The 25,410-nt window shown below is 36.5% G+C and overlaps 1 protein-coding gene and 1 pseudogene across 1 annotated transcript in view; one reads left to right on the top strand and one right to left on the bottom strand.

Annotated features, from left to right (window-relative positions):
- The window catches only part of CCDC171 (coiled-coil domain containing 171), a 289,149-nt gene that overhangs the window by 205,347 nt on the left and 58,392 nt on the right, over nucleotides 1–25,410 (bottom strand). The window contains exons 8-10 of the mRNA XM_054583183.1: nucleotides 16,451–16,543; nucleotides 8,905–9,065; nucleotides 119–257 (exon numbers count right to left, since the gene is read on the bottom strand). Coding sequence (XP_054439158.1) covers nucleotides 119–257; nucleotides 8,905–9,065; nucleotides 16,451–16,543 — 393 coding nt within the window. The remainder of the gene's footprint in view (nucleotides 1–118; nucleotides 258–8,904; nucleotides 9,066–16,450; nucleotides 16,544–25,410) is intronic.
- On the top strand, nucleotides 24,576–25,154 carry LOC129078469 (acyl-CoA-binding protein-like; annotated as a pseudogene).

Raw genomic sequence — 25,410 nt, 5'->3', positions numbered from 1 at the left:
ATATCAATGTCACTAAATTACTTTCATACTATTATCATGTGGCATTTTGTGAGGGAAACCTGTTAAGCATCAAATGTGATCCAATAAAATAATTGCCATAGGGTTTTGTTATCCTTACCATTACAAGTTCCTCCTGTAATTCACTGCAACTTTTTTCATTATACTGGAGTCTCTTTGAAAGGTCTGTAATTACTTTCTTCTGTTCCTCAATCTCTTCGTTTAATTTCTTGTTTTTGGAGAAATACTCTCTCTCTAATCTGAAAAGTTAAAATGTCAGAGCAAGTTTTTCAAATACACTTTTATAAAGTCCTATTACACAGCTTTAAGATAAGTGGCAGATGTACTAAACATCATGTTTTCAAGACAAAAGGCTTTAATAGGTCACCTCTCATTTTTCCAAATAAAAAGGGTTGCACATTCTTAAATGAAAGACTCCAAAGAAATAATACCTCCCCCTTTTGTTAGCAGATATTTGTCCTATGTCCAATGTTATAAATAAGGTATGTTTAGTGATGATTTGGTCTCACTGTTATTTTTGATGAACCAAACCCACTCACCACAGTTCAATTAGCTCAGACACTGCCTTAAGACACAACACTCTTATCAACTAATTTTTGAATTAGAAATGGAGCTAATGTTTTATTCCTGAGTATCTATGCAAGTAGAACTGGTGTGGTGGCATGGAAAAGCCGAAACAAGAATAATCAAAAGCATTCATATTCACTGTGAAAACACATGAATTTATTTTCAAAGGATATGCCTTTCCATTTAAATTTTGCTCAGGCTGACATTCAACTGTATTTATATTCTTGCATGGACATATGATGAAAAGTAGCTTGGAATTATTTGAGTTTAAAAATTGTTGTAGATAATCCACTAAATAACTTCAAATTTCTTGACACTAAGAGTGAATGAATAGCCATGTGGACTATGAAAGAAGGTAGAGATCAAAAGGAGACATGTTTAGAAAGCAGGTTTTGAAATTTTCCTTTAACGTGTAATTTCTCAAGAAGTTACTTTACAAGGGAGTTAATCAAAGAAGAAGGCAAAACATCAGCCAACAAGAGGTCCAATATAGAGGAAAAGTAGAGGGAATTCGAAGGATGACGGTGAAGCGAAGTCCCAGGATGACTGTGAAAAGGGAGCCAAAAAGCAATTTGTCCACAATGGAGAAGCGCCAGGGTCAGGGTTACAGGAAAGAAGGAAGGAAGGAAGAGAGGGAAGGAAGGAAATGAGTAAGTGTGTGGTGTGTGGAAGAAGAGTACACTAGATATAAATAACAGCCACAGATAGCATCTAAAGGTGGACATAAAAAAGTAGCAGAATATGAATGTTATTTAGAAACATGAAGTTAACTATCAGAAGAAACATCAATAAGAATTAAAAGTGATTGCCTCAAATGAGTGGAAACTGGTAGTAGAGAGCCATGAGCATGAAACTACTATTTTTCATGAACTTAACAGGACTGTTTTGCATTTTAGACTATGTCCAAGTGTTAATTTGTTCAAAATCAAGTTTGAACTACAAATTACTGTTACTTGGCAAATATAAAACTAAATGCAACTGTTATTTCGTGCTATTTTACAAATAAAACCCAAACTGAGTCCATTTAAATAGGGACCATCCCCTTGCTCTCCTGAATCTCATGCACTACCCCAAGAAGCTGGCTCCTGTGCTTCTGCCGACAGCCCCACCCACAGGGAATGAGCAGGGCGGGAGTACAGTGGAGACTGACGGAAGCCCCTCTCTTGGAGCTCCCACAGAGAAGGGATAGGACTTGAAAGATGGAGGGTGAAGGCAAGAAAGGAAAAGGAGAAGGTGGAAGGAGGACGGAGGAAAGATACCTTCTTTCCTACCAGATTCCCATTCTATTTTTTTAAGAAAAATAAAAAAGCTCAACTAGGAATGTAACAACAGTAACAGAAAATTTTAACAAATTGCCATCTTTGCGCTGTATTTTGCCAAGAAAGAAAATAATAATAATGCTACTAAATTATAATACTTTTGTTATTTTTATACTTTTAAGTGATATATTAAGAAACAATTTTAACTTCCTAAATTGAATGTAATGAAATAAACAAATTTAGATTCAATCCACTCTGTAGCAGATCTTTGACTAGTTTTGTTTTAAACTGAATTTAAATTTAAACTAGATTTAAGAATTACCTCCTTTTCCCTACCATTGCTTAGCAATCAGTTACCACAGTTAATGAAGACTTAACATGTTGAAAACTAAAATATATATATATTTTTTAGTTTTATTCTATATATGTATATATATAGAAAAACTTTAGTTTCATATTATAAGTTTTAGATGGAAAAAAATTTATAACTAAGAAAATTTGATTAACGAAAATAGAATATATAGTCTATCTAAAATTATATATAACATATATTTGTTAAAATAGCCTGTTATCAAATTCTTAGATACACTCTTTAAAATACATACATACACACACACACACACACACACACACTCCATCTAATATGTATGTATACATTCCACTTAAAACAATTTCATGTAGGGATATTCATTGTTATGAAAATGTTGACCAAACTTATAGCTCAAAAATACATGCTCCATTTTTCACTCCAAACTTTTAATGACAGCCTTCCCCCGAGAAGCGCAGATTCTAAATCCCCAGCTGGGTTCCCCAACCTGCAGCATCAGAGCCAAAAAGGAACCCAGATAACATCCAGCTGTGAGAAGCAGCCAGGTTTCTGCCTGCCAGGGAGAGACTGCTGGAAATGCAGAGAGCCTCTTAAAGGGCCAATGCACAAAATTTCGCAAGCAGCCAGTTACCCTGGGCTTCAGCAAAGGAAGGGCAGAATGGACTAGAGACACTTGAGGAGAGTCTGGGGTTGGTGGCTCTGAGGAGAAACTGAAGGAACAGCCACCAGGATCCCTGTGCTGAGACATTCCCCATAGTGCAGAAGCCATCTTCCCCAGGCAGAGCACTCCCCTGCGAGTGACATCAGCCTGAGGGGAAACAAGAGCCCTACACTCAGGAATTACTCTACTCCACCCTGTGGAGCTTAAGCAGGTCTGGTAATTGTAGCTGTATTAGTTTAACCACTGATTAGTTTAACAGCTAAGGTAGAAAATGCAAAGAAGCAGCCAAAATGGGAAGACAAAGAAATAAACCCCAAATGAAAGAACAAGACAATTCTCCAGAAGAAGAACTAGATGAAATGGAGACAAGCTATTTATCAGATAGGGAGTTTAGAATAATGATTATAAGTATACTCAACAGCATGAAAAATACATAGAAACCATAAAAAAGAATCAGTCAGAAACAAAGAATGCAATATCTGAAATAAATAATACACTGGAAGGAATAACAGTAGGTCAGATGAAGCAGTGGATCAAATCAGCAATTTGGAAGACAAGGTAGAAAAAACACCCAGGCAGAGCAGCAAAAAGAAAAAAAGAATTTTAAAAAATTAAGAGAACTTAATAAACATTTTGGATAACATGAAGCATAACAACATCCACATCATGGGAATACCAGAAGAAAAAGAGAGCAAGCAAGGGATCAAGAACCTATTTGAAGACCAAAAACTTCCCTAATAACCAAAAACTTCCCTAATTTCGTGAAAGAAAAAGAAACACAACTCCAGGAAGCTCAGAGAATCCCAAATAAGTTGCACCCAAAGAGGCCTATGCCAAGACACATCATAATTAAAATGACAAGGCTTAAAGACAAGGAGAGAATCCTAAGGGCCACAAGAGAAAAGCAGGTAGTTACTAAATACAAGGGAGCACCAATTAGTCTGTCATCTGATTACTCAAAGAAACATTCAGGCCAGAAGGGAGTGGTAGGAAATATTCAAGGTGATGAAAAGCAAGGATCTACAACCAGGGCTACTTTACCTAGCATGGGTATCATTTAAAATCAAAGAAGTGAGGAGCTCTCCAGATAAGAGAGAGCTAAAGGAGTTTGTCAACACCAAATCAGTACTGCAACAAATGTTAAAGGGCTCTCCTTAAGAAGGAGAGGAGAAGACAACGACTACAATGACAACGACAACAATCAGAGGAAAACACTCTAACAATAAAATGGCACTACATATGTATCTATCAATAATCACCTTAATTGTAAATGGATTAAATGCTCCATCCAAAAGACCCAGGGTAGCTGAATGGATAAGAAAACAAGGCCCATATATATATGCTGCCTCCAAGAGATCCATCTTGGAATAAAAGGTACAGACTAAAAGTAAAAGGATTGAAAAAGATATTTCATGCAAATGGAAAAAAAAAGCTGGGAAAGCAGTACTCATATGCAACAAAATAGATTCTAAAACCAAGGCTACAGTAAGAGACAAAGAAGGACTCTACATAATGATAATGGTAACATTCCAACAAGAGCATATAACCCTAGTAAACATTTATACACCCAACATAGGAGTGCCTAAATATGTAAAGCAAATCTTGATGGACATAAAGGGAGAGATCAACAGAAATGCAGTCAATAGTTAGGGGTTTTAACACCTGACTGACTTCAGTGGATAGATATTCCAGGCAGACAATCAACAAGGAGACAGTGGCCTTAAATGACACACTAGATCAAATGGATTTAATTGATATCTTCAGAGAATTTCACCCCAAAGCAGCAGAATATACTTTTCAAGTGCACATGGAACATTTTCCAGAATAGACCACATGTTAGGACACAAAACATTTCTCGATAAACTTAAGTAGATTGAAATCATATCAAGCAATCTTCTCTGACCACAATGCTATGAAACTAGAAATCAATCACAAGAAGAACACTGAAAAACAAGCAAAAACATGGAAGTTAAATAATATGTTATTAAACAATGAATGTGTCAACAACAAGATCAAGGAAGAAATCAGAAGATACCTTGAAACAAGTGAAAATGAGGACACAACAATCCAAAATCTGTAGTACACTGGGAAAGCAATCCTAAGCAGGAAATTCATAGCATTGCGGGCCTATCTAAAAAAAAAAAAAAAAACAAGAAAAAGCTCAAATACATAATCTAACTTTACACTTAAAGAAACTTGAAAAAGAACCACAAAATGAGAAAGAAGAAAATAATAAAGATCAGAGCATAAATAAACAAAATAGAGTCTAAAAAAAATACAAAAGATCAATGAATCCAAGAGCTGGTTCTTTGAGAAGATAAACAAAATTGAAAAACCTATAACCAGACTCACCAAGAAAAAAACCTATAACCAGACTCACCACATAAATAAAATCAGAAATGAGAGAGGAGAAATAACAACTGACACCAAAGAAATACAAAGGATTGTGAGAAAATATTATTTCAACTACATGCCAACAAACTGGACAACCTAGATGAAATGGATAAATTCCTAGAAACGTATATTCTTCCAAAAATAAATTAGAAGAATCAGAGAATCTGAAGAGACTGATTACACCTAGTGAAATTGAAGCAGTAATCAAAAAACTGCCAACAAAAGCCCCAAACCAGAAGTCAAAATTCATCCAGACTAGCTGAATTTACCAAATATTTTGAGAAGAAATAACACCTTTCCTTCTCAAACTACTTCATAAAATTCAAGAGGAGGGATGGCTCCCAAACTCATTTTACAAGGCCAGCATTACCCTAATTCCAAAATCAGATAAAGGCACTACAACAAAAAAAAATTAGAGACCACATCCCTGACGAACATAAACACTAACATCTTTAGCAAAATATTAGCAAACCCAATACAGCAATGCATCAAAAAGATCATGCACCATGTTCAAGTGCCATTTATTCTGGAAATGCAATGTTGATACAACATTCACAAATAAATAATTGTGATTCACCACATAAACAAAATGAAGGATAAAAACCACATGACCATACCAATAGATGCAGAAAAGACATTTGAAAAAACCCAGCATGCATTTATGATAAAAACTCTCAGTAAAGTGGGAATAGAGGGAACATACCTAAACATAATAAAGTCCATACATGACAAACCCACTGTGAGTATCATACTCAATGGGCAAAAACTACAAGCATTCACCTTAAGATTGGCAACAAGACAGGGATGTCCACTTTCACCTCTCTTATTCAACACAGAACTGGAAGTCCTAGCCACATCAATCAGACAAGAGAAAGAAATAAAAGGCATCCAAATTGGAAGGGAAGAAGTAAAACTGTTTTTATTTTCAGATGACATGATACTGTTCCTAGATAACCCCAAAGATTCCACGAAGGAACTACCAGAACTGATAAATGAATTCAACAAAGAAGCAGGATAAAAAATTAATATCCAGAAATCAGTTGCATTTTTATAGGACAATAATGAACTAATAGAAAGGGAAATTAAGGGAACAATCCCATTCACAATTGCTTCAAAAAGAATAAAATACCTAGGAATAAACCTAACCAAGGATATAAAAGACCTATACTCAGAAAATTATAAGACACTAAAGAAAGAAAATGAAGAAGATACAAATAAGCGGAAGCACATACTATGTCCATGGATAGGAAGAATCAACATCATTAAAATGTCCATAGTACCCTAACAATCTATAGATTCAACACAATTTCTATCAAGATTCCAATGACATATTTCACAGAACTAGAACAGGTATTTCAAAAATTTATATGGAACCACAAAAGACTCCTCATAGCAACAGCAATCTGAGAACGACTAACAAAGATGGAGGAATCACCCTACCTCATATCAAACTATATCATAAGGCCATAGTAATCAAAACTGCCAGGTGCTGGCATAAAAACAGGTACATATATAACTGTAACTGTATTAATAGAGAGTCCAGAAATAAGCCCACCCCTTTATAGTCAAATAATATTCAATAGAGGAAGCAAGCACATACAATAGGTTAAAGGTAGTTTATTCAATAAATGGTGTTGGAAAAATTGGACAGATATATGCAAAAAAAATGAAATCATATCACCTTCTTATCCCATACACAAGAATAGATTCAAAATGTATCAAAGACTTAAATGTTAGACCTACAACCATAAAAATCCTGGAAGAAAACATAGACAGCAAAATCTTAGACATTGCTTGTAGCAATATTTTATCAGATATATCTACCCAGACCAGGGAAACAAAAGAAAAAATAAACAAATGGGACTACATCAAACTAAAAAGTTCTTGCACAGCAAAGGAAATCATCAACAAAGTAAAAAGACAAGCCATGGAATGGGAGAACATGTTCGCCAATACATCTGATAAATAACTAATATCCAAAATTTATAAAGTACTTACAAAACTCAACACACATAAAAAAAAACCCAATTTAAAAATGAGCAAAGGACCTGAATAAACACTTTTCGAAAGGGGACATACAGATGGCCAATAGACATATGAAAAGATGCTCAACATCACTAATCATCAGAGTACTGCAAATTAAGATCACAATGAGATATCATCTCACACCTGTCAGAATGGCTATCATCAATAAATCAAAAAACAAGTGCTAGGAAGAATGTGGAGAAAGGGGAACCCTTTTGCACTGTTGATAGGAATGCAGACTGATACCACCACTGTGGAAAGCAGTTTGGAAATACCTCAAAAAATTAAAAATGGATCTGCCTTTTGACCCAGCAATCCCACTGCTGGGAATATATTCAAAAGAACCCAAAATACTAATTTGAAAGAACATAAGCACCTCTATGTTCACTGCAGCATTATTTACCATCCCCAAGATATGGAAGAAGCTCAAGTGACCCTCAGTAGATGAGTGGATAAAACTACTATGGGACATTTATACAATGGAGTACTACTCGGCCATAAAAAAAAGAAAAAGAAAAAAAATTTTACCCTTTGTGACAGTATAGATGGACCTGGAGAACATTCTGCTAAGTAAAATAAGCCAATCAGAGAAAGACAAATACTGTATGATTTCACTCATATGTGGAATCTAATGAACAAACTGAACTAACAAGGAAAATGGAGACAGACTCACAGATGGAGAGCAGATGACAGCTAGTGGCAGTGGTTGTGGGGGAGAATAGGGGGTGGAGGGATTGAGCACAAAGGAAAAAGGGCTCATGGACATGGACAACAGTGTGATGACTGCTGTCAGGAGGAGGACATAAGGGGACTAGATGGTAATGGAAAAAAAATACAATAAAGATAAAATGAAAAAAATACATACATACATACATACATACATACATACATAACTCTCATTGCCAACCTATTATCATGCCCATACCATAGAGGGAAATGGTTTAAAATGTTTACTATTAACTTTTAGGGGGAAAATATTTAAAAACTATAAATTTCTTAAAGCATCCCATAGAATATTATAGACAAAAGGCTTTTTGTATAGAAAAATGTTAAAGTAGTAGGAGTCAGAAAGATCATGGTGTGCCACTTATTAGCTGTGTGTCCTGACTCTCATTAAGCCTCAATTTCCAAATATGTAAAACAGAGGTAAAAAGAGTAGCTACCTCATAAGGTGTTACATAAATTCAAGGAAACCATTCAGTACTAGGCATGAAGTGAGCCATAATGCATGCTAGCCACTAGCAGCAGTATTATTACTCCTACTTACAATGTAAATAATAATTACATTATGATTTCTGCATTTTGAGAAAATAAAAATTACCCATCTCCACACAGACCATTTTAGGGGCCTAGAAATCAAGGTTTTTAAAGATACTGTATTACATCAGCAGATATAAAATAAGTTAATACATTTACTTTCTAGTGTTAAGAACTACCTTCCTAAGACTACTTGGAATGGCAATGATACTTAAAAATCCAAAAGATCAATTCCATATTTATCTGCACAGGGAAGTATAATTATAGTTTATGAAGTCATTTACCCCCAATCTACCACTGACATTAGTGGGAGCTATATCTAAAATACTACACATTCACACATATAGCTTTCGTAAACTATACTAATTAAGAGAATTTTATAGCAAAACACTTACAAACTTAGTTTTGCAAAGCTCTCTTGTGCATTATGCTTTTCTCGCTCATATGCACTTTCAACTTCTTTGAATTCATTCTTGATCGTTTCCAAATCAGCAACAGCTTCTGCCTGGCTGGCCTTTTCCACCTGCAAAGCTCCTTCAAGGTCTCGAATCCGCAACTACCAGATGACAGAGAAGTAATTAAAGCAAGCAAGGAAATGCTAGTAGCATCAATCACAAATTGAGTAGAATACTTTATCAATAGCAGATTATTATTCATCAAACACTTCATTCTTCTTTTGTATAGAAGGGGAAATAAACACAAGACAGTTCAGTTTCTTTCTCAACAAATTTAATGGAAGGGAAGAAGACAGAACAATAGAGCTAACTATGCTAAGGAAAAGGTTAGGCTGATATAACATAACCTGCTCCCATCCAAGGGCTTAATTTTGACTATCTAATCCATTTCAACACTTCTACTATGAAATATAATAAATTGTTTTTTTTTAACTGAAATGAATTCTGCTTCCCCCTCTTATGAAAAATATCATAGGATTTATAAGCCTAAGAAAGGTAACACATCTTTTTATTTCTGGAGATTTCTTACTATAGAGTGAGGTTTTTATTATCAAGTAATACGATTTGACTGAAATATTTATGGATATGGTAATATAGTATCTGGGTGTTGCTTCAAAATAATCTGAGGATAGAGGGCTGGGGAGGGTAATAGGTAAAACACAATTGACCTAAAGCAAATCCTAAAACTAACTGATGGGTACATGGGGGTTTCAGCTCACTATTGTCTCTATTTTTGCATATACTTAAATTTTATATAATATAACATCTTAAAAATTGTATTCCTTATCTACACCAAAAATAGAATAGTGTATTCACATAAAAGAATAGGTAGCTGTAAAAAAGGGAGCACAACAACTTTTTAAAAAGAAGTTTTCTATGTAGTGTAAATACATATTGAAAAAAAGAAAAGTCCAGATCCTCGTATATTGTATGCTATATTTCATGTAAACAAATGAGAAAAATAAGAATAAGAACTAAGCAAGAGGGTAGAATGATGGGAAGGAGAGGAATGAAAGCAAGACCGTTCAGTATTGTTTCGATTTTTGAACTATGGAGATATTTTGCCTTTTCAGAAAATTAAATTAAAAATAGTTGGCTAAAGCGCAAAAAAAAAAGAGGGGGAGAGAAAAACTGATTCATACTAGATATGTGATGGGCTGAAGAACCACACACTCAGATTTTAATCTCAGCTCTACAAATTAACTTATATGACCTTGGGAATATTCCTAAAATTCAAAAAACCTGCGTTTTCTTATATGTGAAGAGTAATCAATAATAATAGCAACAACAATATACAAACTATCTACTTTACAGGGTTCCTGAAAGGGCCTAATGAGATGATATTTATCTAATATTAATGTCTTTAATATTAACTTATCATTTATTTGATGTTTAAATTTTTTAAGCACTTAATATGTGCTAGGCAATGTGATAATCAGGAGAAAATCAAGATGGCGGAGGAGTGAATGGAAGCCACACTGACTTCTTCCAGGACTTACCTGGAATTACAACTAAATTGTGAAGAAATCACCTGGAACAAACAAGTGAACAATAGCGAGAGAGTACCCTCATAACCTTGGACAGAAGAATCAGCTTTAGCACAACCCAGCGGGTAAGGAGTGCGGTAGACTCGAGAAGACGGGCGGGGCACCCACAGGTGGCAGCACCGGAAGGATATCGAGACGGCCCGTTGGATCCCCCTGAGAGGAGCGGGGTCTAAACCATACGCGGGGAATCTCCAGCCTACAGCACCAGAGCCCAAAAAGTACACGGACAACAGCCAGCTGCAAAAAGCGGCAGGGTTGCTCTCTGCCGGAGACGGGGCGGCTGGAGATGCAAAGAGCCTTTTAAAGGGCCAACGCATACAATTGTATTTGCAACCACTTACTCTGGTCGCTGACAAAGGCGGGGGGCAGAGTGAGCTAGAGACACCTGAGGAGAGACTGGAGACCGAGGCTTTGAGGAGAGAACGGAGAGAGGAGCCGGCGGGATCCCAGTGCTGACTCCTCCCCTATAGGGCAGCAGATATTGGGCTCAAGCAGACCACTCCCCTGAGCGGCAGCAGTAGCGTGAGAGGCCCCAATAACCCCACCCCCAGGAGGGACACTGCCCCACCCTGTGGTGCCTAAGCCTGACTGCTGAGTGCAGAGTGACTAGATTAACAACTGAAGGAGACAACCACAGACAACAGATTTCTAAAAGTCGCGAACAGACTGCCTAAGGTGAGACAGGGTCAACATCTGACATCATCAGGGGCAGATCCAGAAAGAAAAAACAGCAGTCTCCTACCATAGAAATTCATACCACAAAGTCAGAAAGTCAAGACAGATCAATTTAAGAAGCAGAAGCAAAAATGAACAGTCTGACAAATAATGGGAAGACAAACACCCCCCCCCCCAGTCGAAGGGAAAGGAGGAATCCTCAGAAAAAGAACTAAATGAAATAAGGGCAAGTAAACTATCAGATACTGAAGTTCAAAACAATGGTTTTAATGAGCTCAGTGAGCTCAGAGACGATTACTAAAAACTACAGGGAAACTACGAGGAACTTACTGCAAACTGTATCAGCATGAAAAAAGGACATAGAAACTATCAATAAGAGATAAGAGGATATGAAGAATACAATTTCTGACTTGAAGAACACAGTAGAAGGAATCAAAAGCAGGCTAGATGAAGCAGAGGATCGAATCAGCGAGCTGAAGGACAAGGTAGAAAAATGCTCCCAGAAAGAACAGGAAAATAAAAAAAGACTCAAAGAGAATGAAGAGGTGTTGAGGGAAATGCAGGACAATCTGAAACATAATAATATCCAGACGATAGGGATACCAGAAAGAGAAGAAGAGGAGGAAGGGATAGAGAACCTGTTTGAAAAAGTAATGATGGAAAACTTCCCTAATTGAAGGAGAAAAGAAGTCACACAAGTCCAGGAAGCACAGAGGGTCCCATTCAAGAAGAATCCAGTGAGGCCCACTCCAAGGCACATCATTATTAAAATGGCAAGTATCAAACACAAAGAGAGAATCCTAAAGGCAGCAAGGAAGAAAGAGGTAGTAACATATAAGGAGCCCCGGTATGGCTAGCAGCTGACTTCTCAACAGAAACCCCACAAGCCAGAAGAGAATGGCAAGAAATATTCCAAGTCATGAAAAGCCGAGGCCTGCAACCAAGACTGCTCTACCCAGCAAGGCTCTCAATTAAAATGGAAGGTGAAATCAGGAGTTTCCCCCAGACAAAAGAAGGCTAAAAGAATACACCTCCACCAAACTAGCACTGCAAGAAATGCTAAAGGGACTGCTTTAAGAAGATGAAGAAAAAGATTCTATGAATACCTAGTTCCTTTCACAGTCACCAATACTTGATATTACCAATATTTTTAATTCTTATTAATCTGATTGTGACAATGATGTGTTATTTTGTTACTTCATTACTTGTTGAAACTAAACCTGTTTTTGTATATTTCTTGCCTATTTCTATTATTTTTTAAAAGCTTTAAATTACTTTTTGGTATTCTTTATTCATTTTTTGACTAAATGTTTGTAGAATTTTTTTCCCTAAAAAAATCCCAAAAACTATTACCCCTTTTTTAGATGTGTTGCAAATACTTTCCTATTCTATTACTTGTCCTTTAACTTTTTTTTATGTGTATATAACTGTATAGTCTTAAATGTTCAATATAGTCATATTGTCAATATTTTACTTTATAGCTCCTGGGCTTGAATATATTACTTCAGGGTAAGAAAAATATTATTTTGCATTTTCCCTAAAACTCCTTAGATTTTACACATTGATTTTTAACTCACCTGAATATTTTTTGTATAATGTGTGAAATAGGGCTCTATATTTGTTTTATTTCAAGTCATAGTGGTCCATGCACCTTATTTGTTGAATAAGCCTTTTCCCCATTGATTTGAAATATGAATTTAATCATATATTACATCGTTAGGCAGATATATACATTTGTTTCTCCAGTGCTCATTTTATTTCATTGATCTACTTCATTATTTCTGTGCTGGTGTCATGTTATTTTAATTGCTGAGACTTTATAATGGATTTAAACTTTTTAATATTTTATAATGGATTTTGACATTTAAAATAAATAAATAAATAAAATCAATCTGCATTTAAAAGAAACAGAAAAGGAAAGAAGAAACTCCTACCTTTTGAAACAACATTTATGAAACTGGAGAATATTATGCTAAGTGAAATAAGCTAGTCAGTAGGAGAAAAATACTATATGATCTCACCTATAAGTGGACTCTATTCAACAAAATAAACTAACGAACCAAATAAACAGCAGTCATGGAAACACGGAGCAGACTGAAAGTGACCAGAGGGGATGGGGAAGGAGGACAATGGTGGAAATAAGTGGAAGGGACTAGACAAAGAATATGTATGAATAACCCATGGACATGGACAACAGAGTAGGTATTGACTGTGGGAGTTGGGGGCCGGGTGGTATGGGTAGAGGGCAAAGGGGGAAAAATTGAGACAAGTGTTATAGAAGAAACATGATTTTTAAAAAAGATATATATAATAATCAAGAAAAGATATAATCTTAGCTTTTGAGGTGCTCATAGTCTTTGGGAGAGAACAGAGCACAGGAGCATGTGTTAAGTGCTTCCTGTCACACAGGCATGGAGTAAGGGCCATGAAATCAGAGAAAAACTGTGAACTCTGTATGAGACAAGCCTCACAGAGACGGCAAAAGACAACCTGAGTTAGGAAAGGAGAACTTGCCAAGAAATGAAGCCTACGACAATATGAAAATGGTTCATAAATTAACCTATACAAATAAAAATCACAAGAAATCTTCCAATTATACAAATGTATTTTGGAATAATTGAAACATTTATTTTTACACTAAAGTAAGGAAGTAGAATAAATAGGTAGACACAACTTTGTAAATTTTTCAAACTTGGTCTTTAAGCTTTATTTTTCTCAGCTGTTTTATCTAAATCCAATGTTTATAAGTAAAATAAATACAGGAAACACTTTCTTCTGACTACATTGCTATCTTCTTTTACAAAATAAGCACACTCAATCCAACTGAAAGAAAAACTGACTTCAAATGAACAACTATGAGTCAACAATTTTGAAACTACTTTCTCATTTTCATGACACAGTGTCCAAACAAATTTAATGAGAATACATCAAACATACATTTAACTACAGCTTATGATAAGATGGTGATTAATTACAATTATTTGCTAGTCTCTTATGCTTTTAAGCTAGTCTGAGACTAAATTTTACTAGGTATACTAGGTCTCAGTTTTATACTAGAGTCCCTCCTGGGGGCGGGGTTGTTGAGTCCTCTCACGCTGCTGCTGCTGCCGCTCAGGGGAGTGGTCTGCTTGAGCCCGATATCTGCTGCCCTATAGGGGAGGAGTCAGCACTGGGATCCCGCCGGCTCCTCTCTCCGTTCTCTCCTCAAAGCCTCGGTCTCCAGTCTCTCCTCAGGTGTCTCTAGCTCACTCTGCCCCCGCCTTTGTCAGCGACCAGAGTAAGTGGTTGCAAATACAATTGTATGCGTTGGCCCTTTAAAAGGCTCTTTGCATCTCCAGCCGCCCCGTCTCCGGCAGAGAACAACCCTGCCGCTTTTTGCAGCTGGCTGTTGTCTGTGTACTTTTTGGGCTCTGGTGCTGTAGGCTGGAGATTCCCCGCGTATGGTTTAGACCCCGCTCCTCTCAGGGGGATCCAACGGGCCGTCTCGATATCCTTCCGGTGCTGCCGCCTGTGGGTGCCTCGCCTGTCTTCTCGAGTCTACTGCACTCCTTACCCGCTGGGTTGTGCTAAAGCTGATTCTTCTGTCCAAGGTTATGAGGGTACTCTCTCGCTATTGTTCACTTGTTTGTTCCAGGTGATTTCTTCACAATTTAGTTGTAATTCCAGGTAAGTCCTGGAAGAAGTCAGTGTGGCTTCCATTCACTCCTCCGCCATCTTGATTTTCCGATAAAAGTTTTTGAAAAGTACAAAATTCTTACAAATTTAGTTTCATCTCATATAAGGACATTAAAACAGATGAAACTGCAACTTTCTAGAAATAAAAATTTAAGGTAGAGGGAAGTCTAAGTCTTAAAAACAAACCCAAATGAAATAAAGGAGGTTTAGACTCATGGAACTTTACGTAAAATTTTATTTACAGCATAGGCTATTTGTAGATCAGACTTGGTCCATGGGTGTGGTTTGCCAACTGCCAGTTAAAATGCAGAGCCTCAATTAGAAATTCCTTCTCATTCTCTAAGAAAAGGAAAAGGGCATTTTTCTTAGGATACCTTCATTTCATCCCCCTCTCAGATTTAATCCTTCTCTGTATTATGTTCCCATAATATTTCAGTATTTCATATTTCTATCTATACACCTATGTATATATCTATATCATAGTGTTTCTAGTAGTGGAATGTTAGTCTCAAAAGAAGCTCCTTTGCCTTTTATACCTTCAGCTTTTAATACACTGATAGGCAATATGCATGGGATATTTTCAAAACCAAATTCATCCCATGGCTTTTGATGAAAAGAACACTCTGATCATCAAATCTTTCTGGGCCAGATGGTAAATATTCTGTACTCTGCAGGCCATGAGTTGTCTGTTGCAACTACTCCACTTTGCCACAGTAGCATAAAAGTAGACAAGATAAAAATTCACAAGAACAAGCAGTGAAATCTGACCTATGAGCTATACTATGCAAACACCTCCTCTAGTACAGTAAAGACTATCCTTAACTATATCCCTATAGTAAGTAGGACAATGATTGTCTTAGCAATATGTTACCCATTCTAAGTGCATACCTTGGTTTCTGAATATAATGCTGTTTTTTCCAGCTTAGTAAAATCCATACAAAAAATTTATTTAGTAAGACTAGCGACTGATTTCTCAAAAGAAGGTTTGCAAGCAAGAAGGGACTGGCAAGAAGTATTCAAAGTGATGAAAAGCAAGGACCTACAACCAAGATTACTCTATCCATCAAAACTACATTTAGAATGGAAGGGCAGATAGAGTGCTTCCCAGACAAGGTAAAGCTAAAGTAGTTCATCATCACCAAGCCATTATTATATGAAATGTTAAAGGGTCTTATTTAATAAAAAGAAGAAAATCAAAACTATGAACATTAAAATGACAACCTCACAACTATCAACAACTGAATCTAAAAAACAAAAACAAACTAAACGACTAGAACAGGAATAGAATCAGATATGGAGATCATGAAGAGGGTTATCAGCTGGGAGAGGGCAGGGGAGAAAGGCGGAAAAGGTATAGGGATTTAGAAGCATAATTGAATACGTACAAAATAGGGAGATATTAAGAACAGTACAGGCAACAGAGAAGCCAAAGAACTTATATATATGACCCATGGACATGAACTAATGCCGGGGGGAATCACTGGAAGGAAGGGGAGTACTGGGCAGAGGGGGACAAATTGAGAAAAATTGGGAAAACTGTAATAACATAATCAATAAAATATACTTAAAAAATTTTGTTTACATTTTACCTGAATAATTTCAGAATTAAATTTTGATTCCAAATGTGCTGCTCTTTCTGATTCAATATTTTCTTCTAATTTTCTTACTCTTAGAGTAGTTGCCTAAAAAGAAATTAAAAGTTTGTTTTAAATAAACATCAGCATTTAAAGTGGATATGGATGACTAAAATCTAGAATTGTAATTAACACTTTAGATTACCATGGCCTCTTTTTTTTTTTTTTAACTTTGCAGGAGTATCAAAATCGTATCAAAATCATGCTCAGGAAGAATGCTCTAGAGCTTCCTTTCTTTTTCCTTTTTATTTTGTGTAATTTACATATAGTAAGCCAAACATATTGAAAGTACATAATTTGATATGCATTGGCACATATAGACACCCACAAAAATCACTGCCATAATCAAGACAGGAAATACTTCCATTTTCCCTTGACAATTCCTTGTGCCTCTTGGCCATCCCTTCTTCTAGCCCTCACCACCCCTTTCCTATCCTGAAGTAACTGCTGATCTGCTTTTTGTCACTACAGATCAGTTTATATTTTCTGAAATTTAAGATAAATTGAATCATAAAGTGTGTACTCTTTATTATTTGGCCTCTACCTCCTAGAATAAATTATTTTGAGGTTCATCCATGTGCTAGCATATATTCCCTTTCATTCCCTTTCACTGCAAAAGTGTTCCACTGTGTTGATATACTACAAATGGTGTATCTGTTCGCCTGTTGATGGACATTTGAGTTGTTTCCAGTCTGGGCTGTTACAAATAAAACTACTATGAGCATTTGTGTATACATACACTTTCCTTTCTCCAGGGTAAATAGTGAAGGGTACCATGACTAGGTCAAATAGCAGGTGTATATTTAATGTTTTATGAAACTGCAAAACTTTTTTTCTAATCATTTTCAATTTTATACATCCTCCCCAAAATTGACAGTCATTTTTTTCTTTCTTTCTTTCTTTTTTTTTTTTATGGTGGGGACAGGGGAGGATTAGACATTCAAACAGGCATGTAATGGCATCTCATTTTAGTTTCAGTTTGCAATTAATGTCATTGAGCACGTTTTCATGTACTTGCCATCTGCGTATCTTCTTTGGTGAAGTCTCTACTCAAACTTTCCCCCATTTTTTAATAGGGTCATTTGGTTTCTTATTATTGAGTTTTGAGAGTTCATTCTATGACCCAGAGATAAGTCATTAGTTGGATATATGATTTGTAAATATTGACTCTGAGTCTACAGCTTGTCTTTACATTTTCTTAAACAGTGTTTCACAAAGCCAAAATTTTCATTACAATGAAGTCTAATTTACCAATTTTTCAGGCATGGTCCAGCTTCTAGCCAGGAGCAGAAATGAAGAGCTCTGTTTTTGAATGCCATTTTGTTGAGAGAGCACAAGCTCTGGATTCCTAGTCCCAGAGAAGGAACTGGTCATACCAAAAGCTGATTAGGGGCCAGCCTGTGGGAATACCCAGCTGCACATGTCTTGGGATAACCGTAGCAAAGAGAAGCCAGCCATATCTGTCGAATACAGGTGGTTCAGTAGTTATGGAAAAAGGATTACTAATTTGATTTCCTTTCTTAGATATAATTTGGGCAAGAAATAAGTTTCTATTCCTTATTAACAATCTATTACTGAGCCTAAGCTGAAGTTTTTTTAAATGCTCAACTTGATTAATTTGATTTTTCTGTTTTTTTTCCTCACTATTTCTTTTTGTTTACAGAGATGATAAAAGTTACAAGACAGGACAGTCCTGGCTGGTGTAGCTCAGTGGACCGAGTGCTGGCTGCAAACCAAAGAGTCCTTGCTTTGATTCCCAGTCAGGGCACACGCCAGGGTTGCAGGCCAGATCCCCAGCTGGGAGTGCACAAGAGGCAACCACATATTGGTGTTTCTCTCCCTCTCTTTCTCTCTCCTTTTATAGATAGATAGATAGATAGATAGATAGATAGATAGATAGATAGATAGATAGACAGACAGGTAATCTTTTTTAAAAAAAGAAAGGAAATAGATAAGAGCTGGACAATCCACAAACTTATCAAATGATGTGAAGAAAAGTCTACTCTTCTTTGAGCAAAGCATATTTGCATAAAGTCTATAAAAGTGCAAATAATAAAAACATATATCCCATCTTCTCTAGAGGCCTTTCTAGACACCACTTGATGCTAACAGCCTTCATCATAGTCAAGAAGTAATTTTGCTTGCAGATTTAGTCACTTTGTGTTACACAAACATGAAAGTCACAAAACATTTTTTACACTGGATTACTTGCTTTATTTAATTTTGCAACTCTGTCAATAATAATTCTTTATAAATTATTACACTAGAAAAGACCTTTCTCCAGAGGCCAGATAGAGCAGTAAGTCCAAATATGATTCTTTTGGGTCTAAAAATAATTTAAATCCAAAAAGATAAAATGATATTTTGAGTACAGTATAAACTCTTTGAAGGTAAAATCTGACATTTATATCCTATACTACTAGAATATTTTGAAATAACAAGCATACCATTGAAAGATGAAACCAGTAAATATTCATAGTTCCATATGAAGACTCAAAAGACATTCAGAAAAACTGGAAATGGAGATATTTGATGATACTAAAGTATTATTATTTTTTAGGTGTGATAATAACTGGTATTTTTTAAAACTCCAATGTTTTTAAAACACATATTAAAGTGTTCATGGATAAAATTATATGATGTCTCAATTTGCTTCAAGCTGGGTGGACCTGGAGATTATTAAGCTATGCAAAATAAGTTAGTCAGAGAAAGAAAAATATCATATGATCTCACTTATATGTGGAATCTAGTGAACAAAATTAACTGAGGAACAAAATAGGACCAGAGGCATGGATACATGGAACAGACTGGCAAGTTTCAGAGGGGAGGAGAAGAGAGGGGACTGGAAGATTAGCCAAAGAACATATATGCATATATGCATAGCCCATGGACACAGACAACAATGAGGTGAAGGCCAAGGGGGTGGGGACTGGGTAGAGAGGAGCAAAGGGATGGGGGAGTGGGGAACATCTCTAATGGTGTCAATAATACATTAACTACTTAATTAAATAATCAAGCTGGAGATTATGAATGCAGGGTTGGTATTCATGATATAATACTGGCTGTTAGTTGGTAAATGTTGAAGCTGAGTGATAGCTACATGGGGTTCATTATAGTATTCATTGTACTTTCATGTGTGATTTAAATTTTCCATATTGAAAAGTTCTTTTAAATAGAAACAAAAGCAAAGGTATTAAAGTTAATGAGGACATATGGTGCTAGTATCATTATTCACCCAGGAAAATTGCATTTGACAACAAAAAAATCATTAGAATGAATTAAGCCATTCACACTTAAACAGAAAAAGTAAATGTGAAGGCAGGACTTCAAATCAATCAATTCCTACCTAAATGTTGAAATATTAAGATAAATCAAGGAAAATATTCTCTTCATACTCGTTTCTACCCTTTTTCAAAACATGTATCTCAGTAAATATTAGCCCCATGTGCTATTATTAGCTATTACATGAAAAAGCAATTTTATCACCATAAGGATGTGAGAAACAGAGGATTAAGTCCAAACAATTATCTTTACTAAAGAACTTCTCAAAAAGTTAACATGACAATTTTGAAAAAGAACAAAGTTGGAATACTTACACACCCTGGTTTCAAAACTACTACAAAACTACAGGGATCAAACAGTGTCTGGCATAAGGACAGAAGTTTATACCCACAGAAAAGAACTGAGAGTCCAGAAGTAAATTTGTGTAAAATTGACCATTGGGTCAATTGATTTTTGACCAGGGTGCCAAGACCATTCAATGAAAAACATTTTTTCATTAAATGGTGCCAAGATAAGTGGGTATACACACACAAAAAAATACATTTGGACCACTACCTCACATCATATATTAAAATGGATTCAAAAGAGACCAATGATCTAAATATAACAACTAAAACCATAAAATTCTTCAAAGAAAACAGGAATAAAGCTTCACGACCTCAGATTTGGAAACAGATTCTGCGATAGGACACCAAAAGCATCAGAAAGCAAAAGAAAAAACAATAAACTGGGCTTCTTCAAAATTTAAAATTTTTGAGCAAAGGACATTATCAAGAAAATGAGTGACTTCCAGTCAGATGGAGGCACAGGTAAACATGCTTTGCCTCCTCACACAACCATAGAAAGAATTACAACTAGACCTCAAAACAAATAACACTCAGAACTGTCAGAAAAGTGAGCTGTATGGAAGTCCAACAACCAAGGATTTAAAGAAGACACATTAATCCAGACAGGTAGGAGGGGCAGAGATACAGAGACATGCAGAGAGGCACGGTGATGTGGTGTGGTGCAGAGAGGCAGTGGTGCCAGATGGGCGGTCCCACATTGATTTGCAGTGAATAAAAATCAGGGGGGATGACTTGGGAGCTAGCCATCTCAGCCACAGGCCAGACCACACAGCCCAGGGTTACAGCTCCAAGAAACTAAATCACCATAACATCTGGCTGTAAAAACCAGTGGGGGTTGGTTGGGGCAGGGGAAGAAACTGCAGGATTTTCAGGAGACTAAGCTCAAAGGGCCCACACACACTTAAAAACGTACACAGACTCACCCCCTCTGAGCTTCAGCACCAGGAAAACAGCTGGAAGGGTGCCAGTCACACAAGGCAAGTGCTGGCAAACCTTTAGAAGCCAGGCAGTGGCATTGTCCCCTCTCTGAGCCCTCCCCCAACACAGAGCCACAAAGCAGTGAAGCAGTATGCCCCACTCTGGCCATTACCTAAGGCTCTGCCCCACACAACTTACAGGTGCTATATCTACAACAGGCCACGCTACTACCACAGGAAGTCAAAGCAGCTCTACCTAATACACAGACACAAACACAGGGAGGTTGCAAAATTGAAGAGAAAAAGAAGTATGGTCCAAATGAAAGAACAGAACAAAAGTCCAGAAAAAGAACTAAACGAAACAGAGATAGCCAATGTGTCAGATGCAGAGTTCAAAACACTGGTGATCAGGATGCTCAAAGAACTCACTGAGTACTGAAAGAGCATAAAAAAGACCCAGGCAGAAATGAGGATTACACTAAGTGAAATAAAAGAAAATCTACAGGGAACCAACAGTGGGGGAATGAAGCTGGGATTCAAATCAATGATTTGGAACATAAGGAAGAAATAAGCATTCAAACAGAACAACAATGAGAAAAAAGAATTTTAAAAAAATGAGGATAGAATAAGGTGCCTCTGGGACATCCCCAAACTTACCAACATCTGAATAATATGGATGCCAGAGGGAAGAAGAGGAAGAGCAAGAAATTGAAAACTTATTTGAAAAAATAATGAAAGAAAACTTCCTTAATTTGGTGAAGGAAATAGACATATACAAGTCCAGGAAGCACAGAGAGTACCAAAAAAGTTGGTCCCAAAGAGGACCACACCAAGACACTTTTTAAGTAAAATGCCAAAGGTTAAAGATAAAGGGAAAATCTTAAAAGCAGCAAGAGAAAAGCAGAGAGTTACCTACAAAGGACTTCCCATAAGACTGACAGCTGATTTCTCAGAAGAAACTTTGCAGGCAAGAAGGGACTGGCAAGAAGTATTCAAAGTGATGAAAAGCAAGGACCCACAACCTAGACCACTCTATCCAGCAAAGCTATCATTTAGAATGGAAAGGTAGATAAAGTGCTTCCCAGATAAGGTAAAATTAAAGGAGTTCATCGTCACCAAGCTATTATTATATGAACATTAAAGGGACTTATTTAAAAAATAGAAAAATATCAGAACTATGAACATTAAAATGGCAACATATTCACAACTGAGAATACTATGAATCTGAATCTGAAAAAACAAACTAAGCAGACAACCAGAAGAGCAAGAGAATCACAGATATGGTGATCATGTGGAGAGTTATCAGCTGGGATGGGGAAGGGGTGGAATGGGGGGAAAGGTGTGGAGATTGAGAAGCATAATTGTTAGCACAAAATAGACAGGGGGAGGTTAAGAATAGTATAGGAAATAGAGAAGCCAAAGAGCTTATATGCACAGCCCATGGACATAAACTAATTGTGGGGGAGGTGGGGGGCTGCTGGAGGGAAGGGGGATACTAATAACCACTGAACTGCATAATTTAAAAGGGTTAATGTTATGATATGTGAAGTATATCTCAAAAAAATAAAACAATTCAGAAGCATAAGAACCAAAGATAGTGTCAAAGAAGTGACAGCCACTTAAATCAAGTTTCTTCCTGATATCTGGAAAAAAAGGTCCCTTTAAGTGCTGACCTTGAATCCTTAGAAAAAGGGATCCCCATTGGTTGTAGGTATAAAGCATGATATCTACTACAGCAGAGAAATTCTTATGTTTAGCCAGATTAAAATGAGCATTATCATATAGGCCCAATATCAGTAAAAACAAAGAAACAAACAAACAAATAAACACAAACACTACCCTGTATTTAAAGAATTAAAGATTAGCCCTGGCTGCTGTGGCTCAGTTGACTGAGTGCTGGCCTGTGAATCAAAAGGTCACTGGTTCAATTCCTAGTCAGGGACCATTCTTGGGTTGTGGGCCAGAGGCAACCAATTGATGTCTGTCTCACATCAATGTTTCTCTCTCTTTTTCTCCCTCCCTTCCCTTCTCTCTTAAAATAAATAAATAAAATCTTTTAAAAAATGAATTAAAATATTAAAGTCAACTTCCTCAGTATTCAGTATGCTCATTTTAGGTTCCATAAGTTAGAAAAAGTCTAACCAGTCACAAGAAAATAGCCTACAGACATTGAGAATTAAAGGATTAGAACAAGACAAAGATAACAAAGGGCAGATAAAGGAAAGAAACCAGTCTAACAATGCTAATATATTTTTTTTAGTTTTCAAAAGGCATACACATAAGTTTCTCTATCAAAATAGTGGTCTTATATGTTTTAAAATGTGAAATATTCAGTGATTGCATGATAAAAGAATCAAATCATTTTAATTTCTTATGTATTTGTTATGCCATATTAATTAATTAATTAGTTACCTCATTTTCATTCCAAGTCAAGAAGAGGTTGTTTTTCCTCTCTAGACCAAAACAAAATGCATTGAAATAATAAACCAGAGATCACATCTGTATTTTCATACTTTCCTACTTTGAATAAAATAGCCAGAAGAAAACGAGTTTAAAAATTGTTTGTTATTCCTAAAACTATCAATTAATCAGTAAGGGAAGTAAACAAAATCTTCAAATCTTTAACTAAAGTCATTCCAGCAGTAGGCCTTGTTGTTAGACATTATTAAATTAAAGTAGACTTAATAAATATTTTAAACCCTCTAGCCTGATGAATTAATAATTATATCCAGCAGAGGGTGCTAGAGGAACATCAACATGATAGTCACAAAATTTCTTTTCCAATTATACTGCCTAAGGTAGCTAGCACAACAATCCTGTCTCATTAGTATCCGGTCCTACAGTAATCAACAAAGCAAGGGTGGAAAGCATAATGCAGTTCAGATTAAAATACAAAATCCTAAACAAATTCACATCTATCACAAGTCGAGTTAGCTATACACAGGTCTACCTGTAATACAAGCAGGAGTCATTTATGTAACACAACACAGTCACAAAGCTAATCCTTTATTAGCTGGTCCTCGTGTCCTTTCCTACTGCTATATATTGCCAAGAGATTTTTATTTCAGTAATTACTATGTGTTCATCATACCTAATTTTTTTCAACTTTATGACATGTCTCATTAAATCTCAATAAGCCCAATTAGATAATCTACTCCACTTAAGTATTCCTTATCTGAAGAAGGAGGTACAGAGATTGATGTCTCCTATCCAACCCCTTGATACACGTTGTTTTGTCATAACACAGGGCATGAGCTGCAGGCTCCAATTCAGCAGCAGAACTAACCAAACATATCAAGACATTTGTTCTCCACACAACATTTGCTCCCACGGCTTCCACAGGCCTGTTCCAAAAGTTTCACAAAAGTTATAAAAACAAGTGTGTACAATTCATTTGCTGAACGACTAAGCAAAATAGCTCCTACTACATTCTTTTCTCCTCAAATAGAAGAGAGCCAGCTTAGAGTATATATGTGAACAGAAAGGAATTAGTCAAGCAGTAAATCCTGGGTATACAAAATTTAGCCCACTAAAATGGAGATCAAGAAAAACAGGGGACACTGCTTTCTGCTCATCGCCAATTCCACAGGCTCTCCCGAATCCTTGCAACCAGCCCCACCAGCATGTCTCAGGCTGTTTGACAAAGCTGCTGAGGAAGTTAAAGCACCTCAAGACCAAGGCAGTGGACAGTAAGATGCCTGTTCATCTACAGCCACTACAAACCAGCAACTGTGGGTGACAGAAACACAGAACAGCCTTGGGACATTGGACCTCAAAGGCAAGGCCAAGTGGAATGCCTGAAATAAGCTGAAAGAGACTTCCAAGAATGATGCCATGAAAGTTTACATCAACAAAGTAGAAGAACTAGCCCTGGCTGGTGTGACTCAGTGAACTGAGCGCTGGCCTGCGAACCAAAGGGTTACTGGTTCAGTTCCAGGTCAGGGCACATGCCTGGATTGAAGACCAGGTCCCCAGTTGGGGGCGCATGAGAGGCAACCACACACTGATGTTTTTCTCCCTCTTTCTCTCTCCTCTCCCCTCTCTCTAAAAATAAGTAAATAAAACCTTTAAAAAAACAAAGTAGAAGAACAGAAGGAAAAATATGGAACATAGAGACTGGATGTGGCTGCCAGCCACACATTTCATCTGATCTGATATCATGCCATTTTTCTAATACCACAGATGAAGTGTAATAATGAAATTACACTCTTCTTCAACACTGTACAGTGTATGGCTCTAACAGATCAGGGGCTGACATGGTTACTGACCTTGCTGAGTAGTTTAGAAGAATTAAAAGTGCATTAAAAAAAAGAAAAGAAAAACAGGAGAGAAAATATCACAGAAACTAGTTAGAGATTTCTCAGTAGTG

This window comes from Pteronotus mesoamericanus, unplaced genomic scaffold, assembly GCF_021234165.1.
Source record: "Pteronotus mesoamericanus isolate MK-2021 breed Mesoamerican mustached bat unplaced genomic scaffold, CSHL_Meso_final contig_73, whole genome shotgun sequence".
Taxonomy (NCBI): domain Eukaryota; kingdom Metazoa; phylum Chordata; class Mammalia; order Chiroptera; family Mormoopidae; genus Pteronotus; species Pteronotus mesoamericanus.
The sequence above is the reverse complement of the archived record's forward strand: the minus strand, read 5'-3'. Positions and strand labels throughout refer to the sequence as shown.